General features: G+C 41.6%; 2 protein-coding genes across 8 annotated transcripts in view; one reads left to right on the plus strand and one right to left on the minus strand.

Moving 5' to 3' along the window:
* AKAP6 (A-kinase anchoring protein 6) overlaps window positions 1-22782 on the plus strand; it is a 330076-nt gene that overhangs the window by 202064 nt on the left and 105230 nt on the right. For all 7 annotated transcript variants that reach the window (XM_089522088.1, XM_089522091.1, XM_089522084.1 and 4 more), the window contains exon 9: window positions 6339-6459. In XM_089522088.1, coding sequence (XP_089378214.1) covers window positions 6339-6459 — 121 coding nt within the window. The remainder of the gene's footprint in view (window positions 1-6338; window positions 6460-22782) is intronic.
* Window positions 16601-22042, minus strand: LOC149314897 (uncharacterized). Its single transcript, XM_089521457.1, has one exon. The coding sequence runs from the start codon at window positions 21968-21970 to the stop codon at window positions 16601-16603; it is 5370 nt and encodes a 1789-aa protein (XP_089377583.1). The 5' UTR covers window positions 21971-22042.

Below are 22782 nucleotides of genomic sequence, written 5' to 3' on the forward strand. Positions count from 1 at the left end.
TCAGTCTCCTACGTTCTCTCATTTTCTGACTTTATATGTGTATTTATTAACATAAAGATCAATTTTGTGACTCATTGCCCTACATCAGTTGATCACTGTAAGGGCAAACTAACCACAGCTGTTCATTATTTCAAGCAGAATGCACAGAATGTCCTCAGACTTTTAATATGTGGTATGTATTAAAGCCTTTGCCCTTTATTTCTTTGGATTCCCCAAGGTTCTCTAACATTGTCTTATCAAAGACAAAAAGAAAGAAAATAAAGATTACTTTCCCAAAATGTTGATCTTCTCTGGCAGTGTTTCCCCAGCAATGACCAACTCCATGCCCCTGAGAAACTGATGCTCAAGGCATGTTGAAGCCAGCTTGATACCCACTGGTCATTAATCAGTAACATCATTCTGCCTGGTGACAGGGTAACTTCCTATTTTTTGCTGGTTTAATGAATTGATAATTTGACATGTAATGCTTTTAAACAATGTGATTTTAAAATAGTATTGGTGCTACTACCAATCATTATCAGCATAATAGTGAAACTTGAATCATGATACCAGAAAATATTCAAAATATTAAACCTTGCAAGTGGAAAAAAAAATCCAGGTTGTTTTGTATATTAATAGAACTCACAAGATGATTTTCTCTCAAGAAAAATTCTCATGCATTTTCATTTTATATGATGAATTAATGTTCATATCTTAAGAAATATATTTGTATTCAGAGAATTAGGTGTACAGCTCTGCATTTATGATTACCTGTCCACTAGGTCAAAATAGATTTGTTACAACTTAATTCTGCTATTTATCCATTGGAACTAAATACATTTATATTCACATTCTTTAGCTTAACATGTTGCCAATGGTGTTTCAGTTATTTTAGAATAATAGAAATTGGACTCATACCATGTCAGAGCACTGTTCTACTGTTCCATTGCTCCATCCACTGATTGTCCCTGTCAAATCAGGACAGTTCGAGACGTGTGTGTGTGTGCTTATATGCCTCCAAATCACCTGTTGGTCTATGATGACCCAATTAATTTCATAGTGTTTTCTTGGGCAAGGAATACTGAAGGGTAGTTTTGCCAGCTCCTTCCTCTGAAATATAGCCGACAGCACCTGGCAGCCTCCCATCTAAGTACTAACAAGGGCTGCCCCTGCTTAGCTTCCAAGATCAGATGAGATTTAATGTCTTTAGGGTGACAGGATCTTTTTAAGGTCTCTTATTCATAGGATTGCCATAGGTCCATGATGGCAAACCTATGGCACACATGCCCTCTCTGGCACACAAAGCCATTTTGGAGGGCACACAGAGAGATGGGATGGCAGGGAAAGAGGTGGAACAGTGTGTGCCTGTTTCTCCTCTTCCCCCTTACCCTCCCAGGTCTTTAGCTGTCTCTGGGAAAGTCCTGCCTCTGGAAGGCAGAAGTCCCACCCCCCAGAAGTCCCGCCCCCACCCTGGCTAACACCCGGTGTCAGAACGCCTTTAAATTAAGGAACCTAGGCCTGTTACAGACAGCCAAAATAAAGCTGCATCGAGTCACAGTGGAGGTATGGTGTTTCAATGATGCATGCGTCCTAAGAGTCCAGAAGTCGCACCAAAGCCACACTCCATCCCTAAGGACTTTTGGACTCTTAGGACGCATGCATCATTGAAACACCATACCTCCACTGTGACTTGAAGCAGCTTTATTTTGGCTGTCTGTAACAGGCCCTAGTCTCTAAACAGTTCCCCATCACTCCCATAAGTCAAAGCCAATTTGATAGGACATAACAGTAAAAGGAAAAACAGCAAGAGAAAAGATGCCCCCATACATTCTCTATTTTCTAAGTAGATATCAGTCTTGGGACTTCCTGTCAAGATAGCTTTGCTCCATGGCCTGAACAGAAGAATGATTGCAAACTCTCCAAAAGACTCTCTGCCTCTCATATGTTTGTTTCATATGAGAGTATGATAAAACATGCCAGTGACTCTGCTGATTATGACAGTTCATTACATGTGTGAAAGGCTGTTTAATAAATGTCACCACAAATGAGAAGAAGAATCTTATGAAGATGAACCCCAAATTTTAGAAAGCCTATAGGAAGCAACCCTCAAAGCACCTGGGAAGAATAAAATCACCAGTAAAAGAAGACATACTGTAACAATAGAGCTGCTACAATCCACAGTGAAAGAATCAAGTCCAGTTGTAACTAAAACCTGCCAACCAAAATGGAAAACAAATCAGGGGCCCACAGATTGGAAGTGATCAAAATACATTCCCATCCACAAAAAAAGAGACTAAAAAGCTTCAGGAACACACAATAAAAGCACCCCTGACAGATGGCCATCCAGCCTCTTTTTAAAAAACATCCAAAGCAGGCGACTCTTACTGTCAGCATGTTCTTCCTAACATTGAAGTGGAATCTCTTTTCCTGTAGGTGGAGGTGGATATCCATTACTCCAAGTCCTGTTCTCTGGAGCAGTTGAAAACAAACTTGCTCCATGTCATTTCTTAACCTTCTCTTCTCCAGGCTAAACATACCCAGATCTCTACATTGCTCACCATAGGGCATGGTTTCTAAGAATTTTACCATTTTAGTCACCCGCCTCACCGCTCCATGTGCTTACCTCCCAGAACTTCATGTTTGGTGGAAGAGATAGGAAGGTGAGTAGGAGTGTCTGAGCTTAGTATGCATTTAGGATTGGGAGACATGCTAAAGTGTTTCTTTAGCTATGTTTGGAGGAAAAGGAATAACAAAAAGTAATAAGTCCATGGAGACGGAGAAATAACAGCAAGTAGCTTTAAAAAGTCAGAACTGTTTTACCCCCTACTTCTCTTCAGTCTTCTTTCCTATGGGGAACTCTATTTAATCTGGAAAAAAAGTAGATCAAATAAAGCAAAGAAACTGCAGTTCATGATTGGTGAAGTCAGTTTGGGAACACTTGCTTGTCTAAATGAGTTCAGTTCTTCAGGACTTTATGTATTACATTTTAGGGACTTCAAGAGGCCACCTCTTGGAGACCCAATTGTCAAAAGATGGGAGAGTGTGTGCTTAGCCTGGAGAAGAGATGATCTAGAGGTAGATAGTAATCTATCAGTATTTAAAACCCTGACACATACAATGTAGGTGGGTTTGTTTTTTGTTGTTGCATGAATGAGAGATTCAAATCTCAAAAGGAGATTTCAGCTAAAGAGTCTCATAGTTCTATAAGCTGTTCAAAACAGAATGTATGCTTTGGAAGGGGGCTGAACTCTCCATTTCAGGGTTTTGGGTTTTTTTTTTTTAGCAGAACCTTTGTATTCACCTATCCATAGAGTACTTTGGAATAGTTGTATTGGTCCAAAAAAATAAAATCTATCTTTTCTTCAGGCAAATATAAAAACAAGTGGGGACCAAACGATTGGGACTTTGAAGTTTTCTACTTCCGATTATGATAAAACTCTTTCACTGGACTATAATTGGCAAGTTGTATACAGTACCTAAAGGATTTTCCAGATGTAATAGTACAGACACTCCTTGAGAAATTCAATTTCCTTTGCCAAGGAAAAGAGTGGTTATCTTCATACAGGTCAGGGGCAGCCTGGATCAGAAGACAAGTTATTTTTCTGTTAGTAATGGAGTTGTAATTTTATTACCTATATTTTTTCCCCTTTGCCCCTAATCCTCACATAGCCAAAAAGGGGAGTGATCTTTGCCTGCACTGAAATACCTTAAAACTGATATCCCTCAAAACCATCTTAACTGAGAACAGAGCAGTGGTGCTGCCGCACTGGGTGACACATGGTCCTGGTGGAAGGATGTCTGGCACCAGGTGTCCGGTGCCAGACTTCCTGGTTCCAGGGCTGAAGGAGCATCTGTGCAGCCCAGAAAAGCACCTGTATGGGCTGAAATAGTGCCTGTGTGACCCCTAGAGGCACCCGCGTGGGCCCAAGGAGCACTCATGCAGCCTCTAAAGCAGGGGTAGGCAACCTTTTTGAGCCGGGGGCTGGGTTGCTGTCCCTCAGACAACTGGGGGGCCGAAGCCAAAAAATAAATAATTAAATAATGTTTAAATAAATAAATAAACCGGGACAAATATAGGACAAAATGTTCAAATGGAGGCCACTTTTTTATAAAAAAATGGAGGACATGCGAAAAAAATTGCTGATTTTTTAAAAAATGTTAAGATAAATGCATGTTTCTGAGGCTTCTATAGACAATTGCCCCTCGGCGGCAGGACCAGGCTGGGGCCGGTCCCAAAGCCTCACCGGGCCGCATCCGGTCCGCGGACCGCAGGTTGCCTACCCCTGCTCTAAAGCACCCACAATGGCTTGAGGAGCACCCATATGGGCTGAAAGAGCACCCACACAAGCCCGAGGAGTGCTTCCACAGCCCCTAGAGTTCTTGCATAAGCCCAAGGAGTGTGTGCATGGGCCCAAGGAGTGCCCAGACAGTCCAAAGTAGGACCTGTTAGGGGCAGGGGGGCTAACTGGGTGTTACTCACCTTTCTGGGTATGTGGCCTGCACACACCTTCCGGTGACACTACAGGAACAGAGTAACATTTAAGATAGAACATAGCCGATGATCCCCTGATGTCTAGTAAGCCCGTCAAGGTTTCACACATGTGCAATTCCTAAACGATTTAGCAGTGTTTTATCTTAATTGTCACCTTTTTTTCCTGCATGATTTTGAACATTTTTGCCTGATGAAGAAGCCAGTGAAAAATTCCAAGCTTGCATAATGTATTTTATGCTTTGGGGTAGCCCAGTTAAGGTATTGTTGCTTGTGGACTTTAGATTTTATTGTATTTTGCTATATGATCAACACAGCTACCCTTGAATATATTTCCTGAATTATAAAAGGAGATTCTCAGAAAGTAAGAAGCCAGCATGGTATAGAGGTTTTAGCACTGGACTAGGAGTCTTGGATAGGAGGGTTCAGTTCCCTGCTAGGCCATGGAAATCCACTGGAAAACTGTAGTATCAGAGGTATCTAGAATAATTTTGGAATAAAGATATTCTTAGAGGAGGGGAAATCAAATTTAATCTTTTGTAGCCATAGATTGGCGTTTAGAACATTTTTTGTTGATGCGTATGAGTGAAAATGGTATGAGGGAATGTGTTACCCATATTCAAGGACAATCCTATGATCTGGATGTAACAGGAGTCTATTGCCTGGAGTCACCATTAAACCAGTTGTCTAGCATTTTCAAGAACAAATGGTAATGTCTTGGGGGGGGGAATCCTAAATCATTACAATATTATTATAGAAATAACCCTATAAATATTATTTTAGAAATAAGTGTAATCAAGTAATAATATTACATGAGTGCTGATTTGGTTTTTAATCTAATTCAGCATCAGTAGATGCACACCAAATATATATGTTCAGAGTACTAATACTGCACTTCTTGGGGGTTGCACGAATTCCATTGTGGTCTTCAAGTAACTTAGTGGATATTACTGATTTCGATTTAAAGCCTTGTGGTAATTAGTTTGGGAATGCAGGAACAGAATATACGGTATATCACATGCTACTGTATGGTGCTCAGTCAAGGGTAAGATCCAGAGACTAACAAGTTCATTACTCAGAATGATTCTTTTTCTGAAAATTATCCTTCAGAGAATCCTGTAGTTTTTCCATGTGCACCCTCTTTTTGTTTTTTGTATCACAGTATTTTACTTATTCACTAGGCTTTCAAAAGAGAATAACATTAATCCTTTTAAGCTCCTTATTCTAATGATTTATTTTGTTGGAAACCGTTGTGATCCTTCTTTGAATTTTAATGATTGCTGGCTATTCAAGGATTCATTGTTTTGACTTCCTGTCCTTACCTTTGTTTCTAACATGTCTGTAGGGAACACCTGTCTAATACTGTATCTGGCCTTGGTTCTCACTGGCTTACCATATTCACTCAAGCCTATCTTAAAGTGTTATGTTGAAATGCTGGCTACTCATGCATGAAAATAAACGTAGGATATATATTTGCAGAGATAGGCAGATAGACAGGAGAATGCTGGCTAAATGGATTGAGTCATTTTTCTGTGAAAGTAGTATTTTGGGTGCAAATAACAGCACATAATGCTCATTGCAGAGAAGTTTGCTAAATATGTTAGCACTTTAAAAGCCATTAATCCCTGTTTCCAAAGTTTTTGAAGGAAGTGAAATATGTCTGCTTTTGTTGACAGAACCTAACATAATTTGCTGTGATTTAGGTCATGGCTTATATGGAAGTTGAGTTTTCACCCATCCTCTTGAAATAAAGAGTCTCTTCCTCAACCGAGCTAGGAATATCATACTTTCTTCAGAATATATTATTCTAATACATGATTTTAACAGCTATACTCTATTATGCATAATACATTTTGTTCCTTATCTGCAGCCTTTTGGACTATGATTCAGAATACCAGGAGCTCTGGGATTGGCTGATTGACATGGAATCCATAGTGATAGACAGCCATGACCTGATGATGTCAGAGGAGCAGCAGCTGCATCTTTACAAGGTTAGAGCTTCCGTTACTGCCTTTACCTAGCTATAGAAGATCTGATTAGTTTGACAAGTCTTTCTCTCACAGGATAGCCCTGCGTTCATTGTATATATCATGGTGTCTATTAGAATTCCCTTCCCTGTCCCCAACCTCATTTCCATCCTCTCTGGGCTGACAGCCTGCACCAACATCATAATTGTGAGAAAGTTCCTTTTATCCCATTCTATTTGGAGGAATTCTATAGGAAGACAAAGATTTGCCTTTGGAGTGAATAGAAACAGATGAAACTGCATTCATAAATAGACTGAAACAAAGTGAATTAAAAAATGATAGTAGCATTTAGAAAATGTGTTGTGATTGGAGCTATCTTCTGGATTTTGTCTACTGTTCACACTTCTTCACTAAAGAAAAGGATGTTAGCTGATTGCTTTTAGAATATAAGAATGTTCTACTTTAACTTGTTGGACTGTGTGTGTGTGTGTATTTAAAATAATAATATCAAATAAGTTTAATAGCGATAGATAGACAGACAGATAGATGTTATTCTTTCATTAAGACTATATGGTACTTGGAAATTAAACAAAGTAATTGCAAATTTTTGGATCAATTGCACGTCTTTTGTCTAATACAAAGAGGTACAGAAATGGTTTCTCTTTCCTTCCATTGCTACTAGACAGCAGGCCTGATCATTTCTGCTTAACAAAGCATTAAGCTAACTTCTTCAAAAGCTGCAATTTCACCTTTAGCTTCAGTTCTAGACTTTTGTATGTGTTGTAGAAATCTGGAGGAGGGGGACTGGGGGTGTGAAGGAGGGGCTTTCTACAGAAATGTCAAGATGTAGTAAATCTTCCTCATTTAGGCCATTTTTATTGGACTAATTCTGACAGTTGTCATCCTTGAATTGCTTTGAGCATATGGCATATCTCAAAGAGCAGATTGTGAATCATAAAAAATAAAATTAATAACTAACCACAGAATCAGCAACACTATAATGACAAGAAACAAGTACCCTCTAGCTTTTTAAAATTTCTTATCGAAGAAATGAGCCCCTCAAGGTCAAATAGAAGTTGTTTTCTTTCTACTCTGTTTATATTTTTGATCATTTAATCAAACATTTTTAAAGTACATTTCATACTCTGTAGCTTGTATGAAACTTTCTTCACAAAACATGTGAACAGAGAAAATACTTCTCATAGTATGTATTTTCAAACAGAAGGTTCAAAACCTAGGTTCAGTCCTTGGCATCCACAGACTGAGCTGGGGGGGGGGGGGGGAATCCTGTCACAAACCCTAGAGAATTTGAAAGAGAAACCCTAGAGAATTTCAGACAGCAAAGCTACATCAACCAATGGTCTGACTGAAGTTGTTGTTGTGTGCCTTCAGATCATTTCCACATTACGGTGACCCTATCATATGGTTTTCTTGGAAAGAGTTGTTCAGAAAGGTTTTGCTGTTGTCTTCCTCTGCCTCTGAGAGAGTGTGACTTGCCAAGAATAATAGCCGGTAGCACTCGTGGTTCCTGTGTAAATAAGTTGTTAAAACAGTTCAACTGGGTCAGTTCCTTCCAGGACTGTTAATATCACAAATCCCATCTGCTATGCACAAGTGTTTTGTCATTTCCTGTAAAAAAAAATCTGAAGAAAGCTTGTTTATTTAGGAGAAAGTAGCTTTGTTAGTCTGTTTCAGCAAAAGTGTTCATGGAGGTCAACCTACTTCATCAGATGTGACCGACAGAGATCAAAATTCAAATTGCACCCATCGCTACCTCTTTCTTCTCCCCCTTTCATGTTCACCACTTCTTTTCTGGTTTCACTCTTAGCTGGTTAGATGCTGCCACCCCCAAATGAAGGTGTTCTGACTTAAATCAACCCCCACCAAGCATAAGATTATTATTATTAATGCATGGGTTCCAATCTCTTGTCAGACACATCTGATGAGCTAGGTTGTGGTCCACTAAAGATTAAATCAAATCAAAGTTCTTAATCTTTGCTGTCAATAAAATTTAGCTTTAGCTAAAAGTACCACTGAGTTAACAAATAAACATATGATAGAGTTACCTAAATCCTCCTTTCTTTGGACATATCCCCTTTTTCAGAGCTAAAAGTGCAGGTTTTTTTTTTTTTTAATGTTCAGGTTTTTTGACAAGGCCCCACCATCACCTCTGGAACTCAGAAGTGAGCAGCCTTTATAAATCAAATTACTGAAGATCTATGGGACAAAACCAAGCACTTTACACAGAATATCTTAATGCTGGAAATGGCCAAGATGATAGTTTATGAGTTTAATATCATCACACTATGCTCACAAAGAAATGTGGGAGAATGGTGGAGATAGTAGCTATGGTTAGGAAGGAGCTACTGTGTAGGTATGGAGTGGTTGTGGGCTTCTTCCCTCTTCTCCAGAATACTTTAGTTTATTTCTACCCCTGCTTTTTCAGTTCTCAAGACTCTCCATCCTTTGTTCCTTTTTTTATCCATTGATCTTCTTTTTGGTCCCCTTGAGAGTTTCCCTGCTGCTGTTCTACATGACAAGGTTGTTGTGGGAACTTGCCATGCCTGAGGTTAATCACTTTTGAGATAAAAGTACACAGTGAGCCCTTGGTATCAGCTATGGTTTGGTTCCAGGACACACACACACTCTGGACCAAGATACCAAAATCCATGGATGCTCAAGTCCCATTATAGACAAAGGCATAGTAAGATAGTGTCCCTTATATAAAATGGCAAAATCAAGGTTTGCTTTTGGGAAATTATAATTTTTTGAATATTTTCAAGCTATGAAAGATTGAATCTGTGGATTAAGAATTCATAAAGAAGTAGGGCTGACTTTATTAGGATTCTCTTGGAAAGATTGTGTATAAACAGATCCACAATTCTGTCATAAACATAGACACACACACACACACACACACACACACTGAAATATCAAAAGACCATCGCCTCCCCAAAATAGTATTCTATGGTGAACTCGCCATAGGTCAGCATAAGAGGGGTGCCCCAAAGAAGAGATACAAGGACTCCCTGAAACAACACCTTAGGCTTGGCCAAATTGATCACCAACAATGGTCCACCCTGGCCTCGCATTGGGAAGCATGGAGACGCACTATCCATGATGCTGCAGCCTTTTTCAAAAACTCACGCCGAATGAGTCTCGAAGAGAAATGACAATGCAGAAAGAACCGCAACCTGGAAGCATCACCCAAGGAGATTTTCCGCTGTGCTTTCTGCAACTGGACCTGTTTATCCTGGATTGGCCTTTTTAGTCACCAACACACTTGTACAAAGCGCGGGATGAGTCCTTCCTGAATCTTCGTTTGTGAAGCAAAGCCAGAGAGAGATATTACTATAGCACTCCAATGTACATATGAGCAAGTTGGTGCAAATATAGTTGGTAAGTCTTTTCCACCTGTAGTGATGTTTGATCACATGGCTGGTGCAACAGAGTTCAACCCAGTACATGTGGAGTATGTTACTATGAATATTATTACTCTGGAGGTACTATTACTACTCTGGTTGAAGGAAAGGAATATTACCTCTATATTTTCATTTGGCTGCCTAGAGTACTTTGTTCAGGTCAGGGCATAAGAGTTTAAGCCAAATATTAAGAAACAGAAACATGTCCTGAGGAGGAAACTAAGCCCTAAGAGAAATGGTAAAGAGAGTTTGGTATATGTAGCCAAGAGAAAAGAGAAGTCTGAGATGTGATGTCACTTGTTTGTCATGCCAGACAAATCTGATCTCTTTCTTTGATAAAATTACTAGCTTGGTAGATGAAGGGAATGGTATGGATATAGTATATCTTGATTTCACTGAGGCCTTTGACAAGGTTCCCCATGACATTCTTGCAAACAAGCTTGTAAAATGTGGGCTAGAAAAGGTAACTGTTACGTAGATTTGTAGTTGGTTGACCGGCCAAACCCAAAGGGTGCTCAACAATGGCTCCTTTTCATCCTGAAGAGAAGTGACCTGTGGGGTCCCACAGGGGTCAGTCCTGGACCCAGTGCTATTTGACACCTTTATCAATGACTTGGATGACAGAATTGGGGGTATACTTATCAAATTTGCAGTTGACACCAAATTAGGAGGAGTAGCTAATACCCCAGAAGACAGAATCAAAATTCATAATGACCTGAATAGACTAGAAAGCTGGGCAAAGCTAATAAAATAAGCTTCAGCAGGGAGAAATGTAAGGTACTGCACTTAGGATGGAAAAATGAAATGCACAGATATTGGATGGGGAACACCTGGCTGAACGAGACTACACGTGAAAGGGATTTAGGAGTCCAAGTAGAACACAAGTTGAACATGAGTCAATAGTGTGACGAGGCAGCTAAAAAGGCCAATGCATCAATAAAAATATAGTGTCAAAATCAAGGGAAGTAATAGTGTTACTCTATTCTGCTTTGGTCCGGCCTCACCTGGAATATTGTGTCCAGTTCTGGGCACCACAATTTAAAAAGGATGTTGAGAAACTGGAGCGTTTCCAAAGGAGGGTGACTAAAATGGTGAAGGGTCTGGAAACCATGCCCTATGAGGAAAGAGGGAGCTGGGGATGTTTAGTCTGGAGAAGAGAAAGTTAAGAAGTGATATGATATCCCTGTTTAAATATTTGAAGGGATGTCATATTCAGGAGAGAGCAAGCTTGTTTTCTGCTGCTCCAGAGAACAGGACCTGGAACAATGGATGCAAGCTACAGGAAAAGAGATTCCACCTCAACATTAGGGGGGATTTCCTGACAGTCAGGGCTGTTTGACAGTTGAACACACTCCCTCGGAGTGTAGTGGAGTCTCCTTCTTTAGAGGTCTTTAAACAGAGGCTGGATGGCCATCTGTCGGGGATACTTTGATTGTGAGTTCCTGCATGGCAGGGAGTTGGACTGGATGGCCCTTGTGGTCTCTTCCAACTCTATGATTCTATGATCTTTAAATATCTGAAGCGTTGTCATGTCAAAGATGGAGCGAGCTTGTTTTCTGATGCTCCAGAGACTGGGACATAAACCAATGAATTTAAAATACAAGAAAGGAAATGAAATAATTTAATCTCTCTCCCCCCCCCCCCCCACTGATTAAAATTTTTTCATTTTCGAAACACTCACAATGGAAAGGCCACCATTTTCAAAGTCTGAAACATTTATCAGTAGCTTCACACCCATCTGAAGCCCACAGAGGCCTTTCCAATGGCAACCGGCCTGGGAGTAGAGGAAAAGATCTGGACCAAAAGAATTCCAGAGTGAATCTTGCCCTTGCCAAAATCCCAACAGGTAACTCATAATGCATCTCAAGAGAGAAGAACAAGGGACAGGCAGGTTGATGCCACCTCACAAATAGTGTGTTCTATCCTATGCCCCTCTCTTTCTTATGTCCCTCATGCCACACATATCCTCCATCTTAACACTGAGCTCTTACACCCTCCAATGCTGTGATTGAGAGTTCCTGCATGGCAGGGGGTTGGACTGGATGGCCCTTGTGGTCTCTTCCAACTCTGTGATTCTATGATTCCACCTCTTCAGAACTTTTTTTAAAATTAATTTTTTATTGATTTTTAAACATATATACAAAGGAAACATAGAAAACAAACCATATATACATATGTGATGGGGGAAAGGGGGAGTGAAGATGGGGATATGGGGGAAACAATGTTTAGGGAGGAGAGAAGGGGGTAAAGAGAAGGGGAAAAATACTTGTTGACTTTAGTCGGGTCTAAATAGAACATAATTCTGTCTATTTGTATTGTAAAATACAATGGACTTGCTAAGCCATACTCATTATTGAATGAGAAAAATAGATAATTAAATCTTCGACAATCAACAGATTCTCATCTCTAAAATCCTGTATTCTCAAGTAATTGCCATATATTCCTCCACTGCCATCCATTTATTTTCATATTCTTGTATTGTTTTCCCTGCTGCATACATGGATAACCTGTCCATATTCCAAAATTCAAGAAGTTTAAGTTTCCATTCTTCTATAGAGGGAATTGTACCAGATTTCCAGTGTTTAGCCAGGGCTCTTCAGAACTTTTGGATAAGATGAACAGGAAAAGCCCATGCCACACATGTCCTCTGTCTTAATGCTGAGCTCGCATGCTCTCCTTTCTTCCCTTTCCCTTCCCTGCACCTGAGAAAAAAGAGTATGAGAGCGCAGTTTCAAGATGGAGAGCATGTGTGACACTTCCATCCCCTCGCTTGAGAAACTGCCTCATGGTCACTAAAGGGCATGTGTCTGCTGTACCAATGATTGAACTTTTGGTGAAGCTGAGTGGGCAAATCATAAGTAAGGGAAGCCAAATTTTGCTGTGTCTGATATTGGAGGAAGGCATAATGGGGGAAGACCATTTGCATTACTCTTGCAGAGACCAGTCCTTTCCTCACACATACCGTACATCCTTAATGGTGCATTCATACACCCACTCAGATGGCTTGTTCATCTTTTTCATATTTGGTGTACTTGCAGGGTGGCTTTTCTCCTGTCCTCCCATGGGGGGGGGGGGGGTGATGAAGGTCATGCCCCACATTTTAGGAACCTGGACTAGATTATCCTTTGGATACCTTCCATCACTATGATTCTGTGATTCTATGAAAACTATCACAGCTTTATAGCACAATATGGATGTGGAAATAATAACTCAAAGAGTGAAGACTGATCATATAGGCTAAAAATTCCAAAATAGGATTTCATTGGGGAAATATTGTGTTACCTCTGGTGGGTTTTTCTCTGAATGAATTAAGCCATCTACTCACTCCTTTAGTTGTCATTATGTGTGAAGGTTCCTATTATCTAAAACAGGGGTAGGCAACCTGCGGCCCGCAGGCCGGATGTGGCCCGGCAAGGCCTTGGGACCGGCCCCCGCCCGGTCCTGCTGCCGATTGCCGCCGGAGCGTTTGGCCTCTCGCGTGAGGGCGTGGGGCTTTTGGCCTATCAGGAGGAGGTGGGCAAGGGGGGGTCAAGCGGCAGGCAAGGGGGGCAAGCGGCAGGCAAGGGGGGCAATTGTCTATAGAAGCCTCCGAAACATGCATTTATATTAACATTTTTTAAAAAATCAGCAAAATTTTTTTGCGTGTCCTCCATTTTTTAATAAAAGTGTCCTGCATTTGAAAATTTTGTCCTACATTTGTCCCGGTTTATTTATTTAATTAATTTTTAAAAAGTTATTTAATTATTTATTTTTTGGCTTTGGCCCCCCAGTTGTCTGAGGGACAGCAACCCGGCCCTCGGCTCAAAAAGGTTGCCTACCCCTGATCTAAAATAAACCATCCCAAAATACAGCTTTAGCAAAAATATAAAATGATTTGATATTGGACTGGATGAACCAATAGTTTCATTCAGTACAAGGCAGCATCCTATGTTCTGTCTTCCATCAGCCTGCTCAGGTGCCTTCATGAAACCTCTGGTTAACTATCACTGCCAGAGAACTTGTTAAACGCAAGAGTGAAGTAGTGTGATGCAAATGCCATGATCGCTGTGATGTATAAACCAAAAAAATTATATATTCTAGCTTCTGATGTTGACCTAGCTGAGAACTATGAGCTTTGGGTTCACTGTTCCTGCAAATATTTTTCTCCCATGAGTGAATGTAGTAGCTAAAAGGAATGTATGAAGCAATCCTAAGCAGACCATACTTAATTCATGGTTGTGCAGCACAGAGTTTTACACTTAAAGATATTTTTTCTTACTTTAAATAATAGTATTCAAAAAGGAATTAGGAACAATATTGCAGAAATATTGAGGGTTTTTCTAAGGGCTCATTCACACTGGCGGCATTGCTCCGGAAGGAACTGGGCAAATTCAGGGGGGCCCCCTCCCAAATCTCTCCAGAAGCAAGTGATGACTACCAATCAGGGGCATTTTAACATGAATGCCCTCTTGGAGAATTCGGGTTTAAGGTGAAGGTGCCTGGCTGTCAATCAAAGTTAGTTCCGCGATGGTCATAGGTGACATTTCCAGCACTCATTGGGGCATCAGAAGTGTGCTTTCCACCCCTCCTTTTTTATAAAGGACCAGGCACCACTTGTCAAATTTAAAAACCCCTGGTGTGTGTGTGTGTGTGTGTGTGTGTGTGTGTGTTCTGGGCATTTGGTCAGTGTTGTAGGTTATGATATGTCCTTGGCCCCATTTTCAACCCCAAAATGCAAGCTAATGCATCCAGTATCCCCCATTCCTTGCCACCCCAGAATGCCTCATACACAGGTGGTAATAATAATAATAATAATAATAATAATAATAATAATATCAATAATATTAAATCCTCACCTTGAAATGCCAGAAAAGGATGCATTTTTTTTGGCTCTCCCCAGGCTACCCCTGAATTCCTAGCAAAAGCTGTATCAATTTGCCAATTTACATAATTGTAAAGAGAAGCATTACATTCGATCGGTAACATTCATTCACAATCCAGCAACCATTTCAAAGGAAAAAATAGGCTGCCCTAGCAAAAGCTGTATCAATTTGCCAAGTTGCAAGATTACATTCGATTTGTAATAATAATAATAATAATAAATTTTATTTTTACCCCGCCTTTCCAAAATATGATCAAGGCGGCTTACAAAATTTAAAAACATTACAAACAGGATAAAAATTCAATATAAAAAGTTAAGAACACTACTGCAAAAACAAAAACAGGAACAGGAAATCAATAAAATACACATGTCAAGGGCAAAGAGAAGGAGAGAATAATTGACATCGATCCGAGGTCGAAAGGGAAAAAAGAGGGCAGGGAAATAAACAAACAATCTAACTAAGGTGGGAAGGCCAGCCGAAATAGATACGTTTTCAAGTTTTTCTTGAAAGTAACTAGTGAGGCGGCGGAGCGAAGCTCTACAGGGAGCTTGTTCCAGAATGAAGGGGCAGCGATGGCGAAAGCCCTCTGTGAAGTCCGTACAAGGTTAGACCTAGGGACCTCCAACAATTTAGTCCCAGAAGTTCTGAGTGTGCGGGGCGGATTATATGCGGAGAGGCGGTCCTCCAAGTACCCTGGGCCCAAGCCATTTAGGGCTTTATAGGTCAAAACCAACACCTTGTATTGAGCTCGGAAGCGGATAGGCAGCCAGTGAAGGTCTTTTAAAATAGGTGTTGTATGGTCCGACCTGGAGCTACCAGCGACCAATCTAGCTGCCATGTTCTGCACCAATTGCAGCTTCCGGGTTTGGTACAAGGGTTGCCCCATGTAGAGCGCATTGCAGAAATCCAATCGAGAGGTTACCAAAGCATGTACGACAGATTCAAGGTCCTTACGGTCCAGGTAGGGACGCAGCTGGTGTATCAGCCGAAGCTGATAACAAGCACTCCTGACCGTCGCATCAGAGTAACATTCATTCGCAATCCAGCAGTCATTCCAAGGGAAAGAATATGTGCATAGACAGAGAAAAGTAATTTTTAAAAAATACACATCAAAGGGAAAAGGTCCCTATGAAGACACACCCAACTAAAGGTGGTGGCAGGTTTGGGTGTGCAACGCCAGTACCCTGGTGAGAACAAACCGTGATACCCAAAAGGATCTGAAACTAGATGTAAAGTTCAAAAAAGGGGGGAAATTTGATTTAAAGGACAAAAATAAAAGGTCTTCTCCTCCCCAGCTCTAAACCAAAGATACTTTACAGTTTAGCTTTCTTCCAGACGACATCTCTCTGGGTCCGATGTAGTTTGTTCTCCTTACTCAATGGAGCTGGTGCAGGGTCTTTCAGCTCCTAAATTCTTCTATTTTCTATGCTAATGGTAACTGATTTGGCTAAGTGGTGTAAGAAATGCCCTTTCCGGCTGTCTGGGCCTGCTTGCCACCAAAAGACAGCTCTCTGCTAGCTCTCAGAGAAACTGCTCCAACTAAAAACCTCTAGCTACAGCACAGCCTGCTGGGAAAGGGCAAACCAAACCTAGAAATGATGCAGGGGAAACCTACAGCTCCTCCCATAAACTAATACAAAGAACTTTTCTACACTAAAATAATCTATGGCCTGAACCAACACAAAGGAAAATGCAGGGGGAAATTTAAACAGTCCTGGCAGGACATCACACTCCCCGCTCAAAATTTCAACGAAATTTTGCAACCTTATGACCTATCCTATCCATTTATACATTAGATCAAAAGTTCTACCTAACACTGAACAAGGTAAAGTCTGTCAAAGGGTCTTCGATACTTGACCACTTTGTCTTTGCTTATAGTTCTTACGGTGGCCTTTCAGGGTAGTGTCTAATTACCAAAAGAGCGACATGTCTATCTGCTGATAGTTGAGATGATTTTGATTTGCTGCTCCCAGGTCGGCTACCTTTGCCTTCATCTCCTCCTCCCTCCACAGTGGTTTCCTCTTCACTGGATGAGGTATGGATGCTGTCAACGGAGGCTACCTTTTTGCGGATGATTCTCCGGTGAGATGAAGTGCTCAAGCATGAAGAAAGGGTGTACCATGTGCTCTTTATTCCCTGCTCTTCTTTCTGAGAAGTGTGCATGAGATTCTTCCAAATATCATAGTCTTTGCACAACTTGCCCCATTTGTTGCAACGAGCCTCATCATTCTCAGACTCATGAAGACTGGACATATAAGAGTCAGCGACACAGGGATAGAAAGAGTCATCCAGCTTTGAGCTAACCTCTGGGTTTTCTGTTGATTTCAATCCATTGTCATGGCTGATGCTTAGCCCTACACAGGGTATTTTATTCATCAGGCTGGACTTCTTGATCTGCGTAGACCACTGGAGAGTCTCATCATTGAGCAGGCAGAAGCGGACTTTCATCTCAACAGACAAGCTGCCATCCTTATTCACATGCGCTTTCTTTTCTATGTCATCATTGACTAAGGAATGGGCCAACTCTCCAGCTTTAGAGTGCGCACAGTTGCGTGGAAATGGAACACCATTCTCCAAGGACATTGTTAGGCCATTTGTGGAGGATTTTTCTGATGACCAGGAAAACCTTGCAGACCAATTGCTCAAGGATGATCGTGGGTGCATCACACTCTTTTTGGTTTCCAGTCTGAAGTTTATTTCTTGGTTTTCGCCATTGTTGTGATCAGGAACATCTAACTCCATCAGGAACTTTGGACCGGTCAGCCAAGTGGAAGACTGCACCTTTTGGGCTGAAGCTCCTCTTGTAGCAATATCAGCTGGATTTAATTCAGAAGGAACATATTTCCATTGACTTTGTTGAGTACAAGAAAGAATTTTATTCTTTGCTCTCAAATATGCTACTGCGGCAATTGCTATTTCAGAGGCATCACAAAAAATGTGTAGCTCATAAACGGTATTTGGTCCAGGCTCTACAGGAAGATACTGTCTGGGCACAGTAAGGTATTCAATGTTTTTGATCTGAGACGCCCAGGCCTTCCATGCTAAATCCAGGGCTGGGGGAAGATTTTCATCCCAGTCTTTAACTTGATTTATTATCTCTCTAAAGATGTTTCTGGCCACTATAAGCACTGGTGCTACAATACCCAAGGGGTCATAAACACTATTGATCGAAGAGAGTACTTTTCTCTTTGTAGTCTGAAGTTCAAGTTTGGGAACTCTGATTGAGAGTCTATCAGTGAAGACATTCCACAGAATACCAAGGCTACTCTGTGTACGCTTGTCTTCAAAGATTGTTGTGACATCCTTTTCGACAAGCTCTTCTTTAGGAAAAGTCTCTAAAACTTCTCTGCTATTAGAGACTACTTTATGAAGCTTTATCTTAGCCAAGCTTAGCACAGACTGTACCTCTTTAACAATTCGGCTGGCTTCTTGTGCTGAGTCGAAGGAAATCAGTAAGTCATCTACATAAAAGTTCGTGTTGATTGCACGATAAGCCTCTATACTACACTGATCTTTATATGTCTCTGCAGTCTTTTTTAGACAGTAATTGGCTACCGCTGGGCTGGGAGTATTCCCGAAAACATGTACTCTCATACGGAACTCAGTGATATCTTCCAAGGTTTCCGGGTTCTGGAACCACAGGAACTTTAGGAAGCGGCGATGTTCTGGCTTAACCAAGAAAGCATAGAACATTTTGTGTATGTCTGCTGTCACAGCTATTTTCCTTTCTCTAAACTTTAGAAGTGCTCCTAGTAAACTGTTAAGCAAGTCTGGTCCTTTAAGAAGAACATCATTAAGTGAGATGTTTTGTACCTTTGCACTTGAGTCGAAAACTATTCTCACCTTTTCTGGCTTTTGTGGGTGAGTTACCTTATGGTATGGCAAGAACCAATGCTCTTGGGGTTTACTGCACAAAGGAACTCTTTCAGCATAGTTGCTTGTAAACAGATCTTCAATGAACTGTACAATTTGTTCCTTCAAAGTGGGATCTTTGAGCATTCTATTTCTCAAAGCAAAAAGCCTTTTTTCCGCAAGATGACGGTTGTTAGGCAAAATTGGTCGGTCTTCTCTAAAGGGAAGAGGTGCCATCCAGCTCCCTTCACTATCTTGGACTGTCTCTAAATTCATTATGTCCAGGAACTTTCTTTCCTCACGGGAAAAGGCTATGTCTTCATCTCTTGCTGAAGTTTCAAAAATGGAGCCGTAGTCTGGGATAATACCAAGGCAACACACCTTAATGTGGCTTAAGCAACTTTGTAGTTGTGTGGGTCGTGAATTTGGAAATTGGCTATTTCCTGTAAGATTTAACGCTGCTGGCGGGCTCTTGCTATGGACGCACACAGGTCCAATAACTGTCCATCCAAGTGGCAGTTTTTGTGCTATTGGTGCACCTGGAGGTCCACTTACTTGTTTCAAGACCTGGAACAGCTCTGGGCAATCTGAGCCTATCAGTAGGGAAATTTCAGCATCTTTGTCCAATGCAGGAATTTCTTTTGCTATAGCTTTTAGGTGTGCATGGCTTTCAGCTACAGCCTTGGTTGCTATTTGGTTCTTGTTCCTAGGGATAGAAGAGCACTCTATTAAAGGAGGCAGTTTAATGTACCTTTTGCCATTGCAAGGCGAAATCATGAACTCCGTTGCCACTCTACCCTGCATTTGTTGCTGTCCAGTGCAGGTAGATATGGTATATTCAAGAATCTTGGCTTTGACCGCAAAGGTACTGAAGAACTCTGGTGTGGCCAAGGATGCGTCACTCTGTGAGTCTAGGGCAATATAAAGTCTTTTTCTAAAGTGAGGTTTGTCTTCTGGGAAAACTTCAGCTAGACAAATCGGATGGCATATCCTAATCTGCGTTGAGTCCTGGCATAGCTTTGTACATGCCACAACTGACTCTGCTTCTGAAGTAGGTTTAGCTGCCTTTTCTGAAGCCTCACTTTTAGGACCCTCTGATTTCTTCTTAAGTTTAGGTGACACTGAAGGTGATTTGAAATGGTGCATTGCTGAGCAATGACGCGGGCTACCGCATTCAGCACATTTTACTTCTATTTTGCAGTTTCTAGCAAAGTGAACCTTTGAACCACAGCATCGAAAGCAGACTTTTGCTTTAGCTGCTATCTCCAGCCTTTCGTTGTAAGGCCTTTTTGAGAACTCTTTACAATCTGCAAGGCTATGTGGTTTATTATGAATGGGACATGGAATTTCTTTAGTCTCTTGTGTTTTATTCGACTTAAACTGAGTGACCTCAGTGGATTTAACTACAACTGTGGCCTTCCCCATTTCCTTGATAGGAATTTTGTCTTCCTTTACAGTCTTCTCTGAGCGCATGTTTTGGTAAAGGGTTGGGAACCCAGTCTGCGGGTCATTCCTTTCCTTTGCAGCTCTTGTCACAAAGTTCACAAGGTAACTGAAGGGTGGGTAGCATTGCATGTTGAGTTCCTTATAAGAAAACACCTCTCTTCCCCACCTCTCCTGGAGCTGAAAGGGTAGTTTTTGGAGCACCTGTCGCTGTGTGATGTATTGATCTAAACAGGCTAGACCAGGTAACTCTGGATTACATTTCGCAGACTGAAGTTCAACTAAAAGATCACTTAAGTCCCAAAGTTGACGGTAGTCCTTTGACTTGAGGATTGGGAACTTATAAAGCCGATTTAGTAACGATGCTTCTATTTCTGTTGATGCACCATATCGCTCTTCTAATCTATTCCACGCTGTCTGCAACGCCTTAACTGGATCTGACACGTAGGCCGCGTAGATTCTCTGGACCTGAAGGGATGAGTTGGGGCCCAACCATGCCATGAGTAAGGTGAGCTCCTCATCTGCTTGCAGTTTCAAATCTCTAATGGCTCTCTGAAAAATTACCTTCCATAAGATAAAGTCTTCAGGAAGGTCTGAGAATTTCTGGACTCCCTTGTCTCTAAGGTCCTTCCTGGGAGTTTTAAGCATGAATGGTGAACAAGACTCCATGAAGGTGGGAATCATCTCTGCAGGCTGGAAGAAGTGTGGACTCCCTTTAGTTGGCAAATCAGCTTGACTGGCAGGCAAGTCCGTAGATTCTCTAGGCCTGTAAGTCTTGGGGGCTTCAGCAGCCGGGGCTTGCTGAAAGGCCACACTAGCATGGCTGGGAATTTGGCTCCCCGCCATGGGCTTCTGGTCTCCAAAGGGTTCATTGAGTGCCATATTTATAGGTAGACAGTCACGATGGATGATCTTTTCTTTGTAGACAGAATTTTCTGTAGGCTGAGGCCATGGAGCGGCAAGCAATTGTGTCTTGCTAGCATCTAAGTTAGGAGGTGACTTGACCACAGGGTCTTGTGGGGAGCTCTCATCCACAAGGAACAAGGTAGATATCCTGTCTCTAGGCTCCTGTGTAGGAAGCAACCTCACATTTTCTTCACTGAGATCATCCTGGAAGCTCTTGGCTAAAATCCTGGCCTTTATGGACAGTTTTGAAGCCTCCTTAGCCTTGAGAAGAAGTTTCTTTTCATTTTGAATAGCAAGTTTTTGCCTTTCCTGTTCTGCTTTGAGGGCAGCTTCTTGCTCTTCTAAATCAACCTCTTGATGAAAAAGGGTCAGTTCTTTACTGGCCATTGCTGCCTCTGCTTCGGCATGCAATATTTTAGCCTTTAATTTCATCCTTTCCACTTTGAATTGTTGGGCTACCATAGACGAACTCCAGCTAGCATGGGAGGAAGAACTGCCACTACCACTTTTACTGGAGCGGGAACTATGCCTGTGGGAAGAAGACCTGCTGGTGTGACAGGTTTTTGAGCTCTTTGTACTTTGAGGCTTCCCTGGGTATATTCCTCTGCTGGACTTAGCACTGCCGGCAGGGGACCTTTCACTCTCATTATTAAGCTCTAAGCTCTGCAGCCGGAACTTGACTGTGTCCAAAACTGCACTATATTCTTTTTCTTTGTCCGCGACTTCTTCCAGGAACTGTTTTAGTCTGGATTCTGCATCGGGATTGTTCATGGTTTGAAGTGTTTGGATCCTTTTATTCACCACTTCTTTCCACTTTAGGAAACTGGATTGCTGGGCAAGCTCTCTTCTTTGCATGTCTTCTGAGTCGCAGACTGCTGACAGCAAGGACATGGCATGTTGCAAACTCTTCCAAGCTTTCAGTTCTTTCACGCTTAAGTGTCTTTCCTCTTTTAACAGCAGTTCTAAGGCCTTTTCAGTCGGGTGTCTGTCCCTAAGAGAACGAGTGTCGTGTGTGTGTCCATGTGCTAGTTCTTCAGAAAGCCTATCCATTCTGGCTGGTCCTAGTTGCCAACGCAACAACTCAGCAAGGATGAAGAGGACAAACGGTGTAGTGCTGATTTTACTTACAGCCTGCTACTGCTCCGCATTCCTACTGTCACCACTCTTATGCTACTTCAACACAGCCAGACCTGGAGTCGGTTAAAGAGTCTTCTAGCTCCTTTCTTCAGGCTTGCAACGTGAACAAACATAAAACACACATTAATCTCTTCATAAAACTCTATCCATATACTTGAATGGAAAAAGTTCTCTCTAAAATGGCTGCTGATAATGTGCTCAGAACTCTGCAAGAAGAAGTAGAACTAAAATGGCCTCCGACCATGTGCTCAGGACTCTGCAAGAAGAAATGGCTCCAAAATGGCCGCCAACCATGTGCTCTGGACTCTGCAAGAAGAAATGGCTCCAAAATGGCCGCCAACCTTGTGCTCTGGACTCTGCAAGAAGAAATGGCTCCAAAATGGCCGCCAACCTTTTCCCCTTTTATAACCACAGAGTCTTCTTCTCCTTCTATGCAAATCTTGGGATCTTGCTTCAATGCAGGGCCTTGCACTTGGACTCTCTTTGACAGGCCGGAAGCGGCAATGGCCGCCAGGAATTCTTACACTATGAAGACACACCCAACTAAAGGTGGTGGCAGGTTTGGGTGTGCAACGCCAGTACCCTGGTGAGAACAAACCGTGATACCCAAAAGGATCTGAAACTAGATGTAAAGTTCAAAAAAGGGGGGAAATTTGATTTAAAGGACAAAAATAAAAGGTCTTCTCCTCCCCAGCTCTAAACCAAAGATACTTTACAGTTTAGCT

The sequence above is a fragment of the Sceloporus occidentalis genome, unplaced genomic scaffold, assembly GCF_023333645.1.
Source record: "Sceloporus occidentalis isolate IW3139 unplaced genomic scaffold, rSceOcc1.0.p SCAF_4, whole genome shotgun sequence".
Taxonomy (NCBI): domain Eukaryota; kingdom Metazoa; phylum Chordata; class Lepidosauria; order Squamata; family Phrynosomatidae; genus Sceloporus; species Sceloporus occidentalis.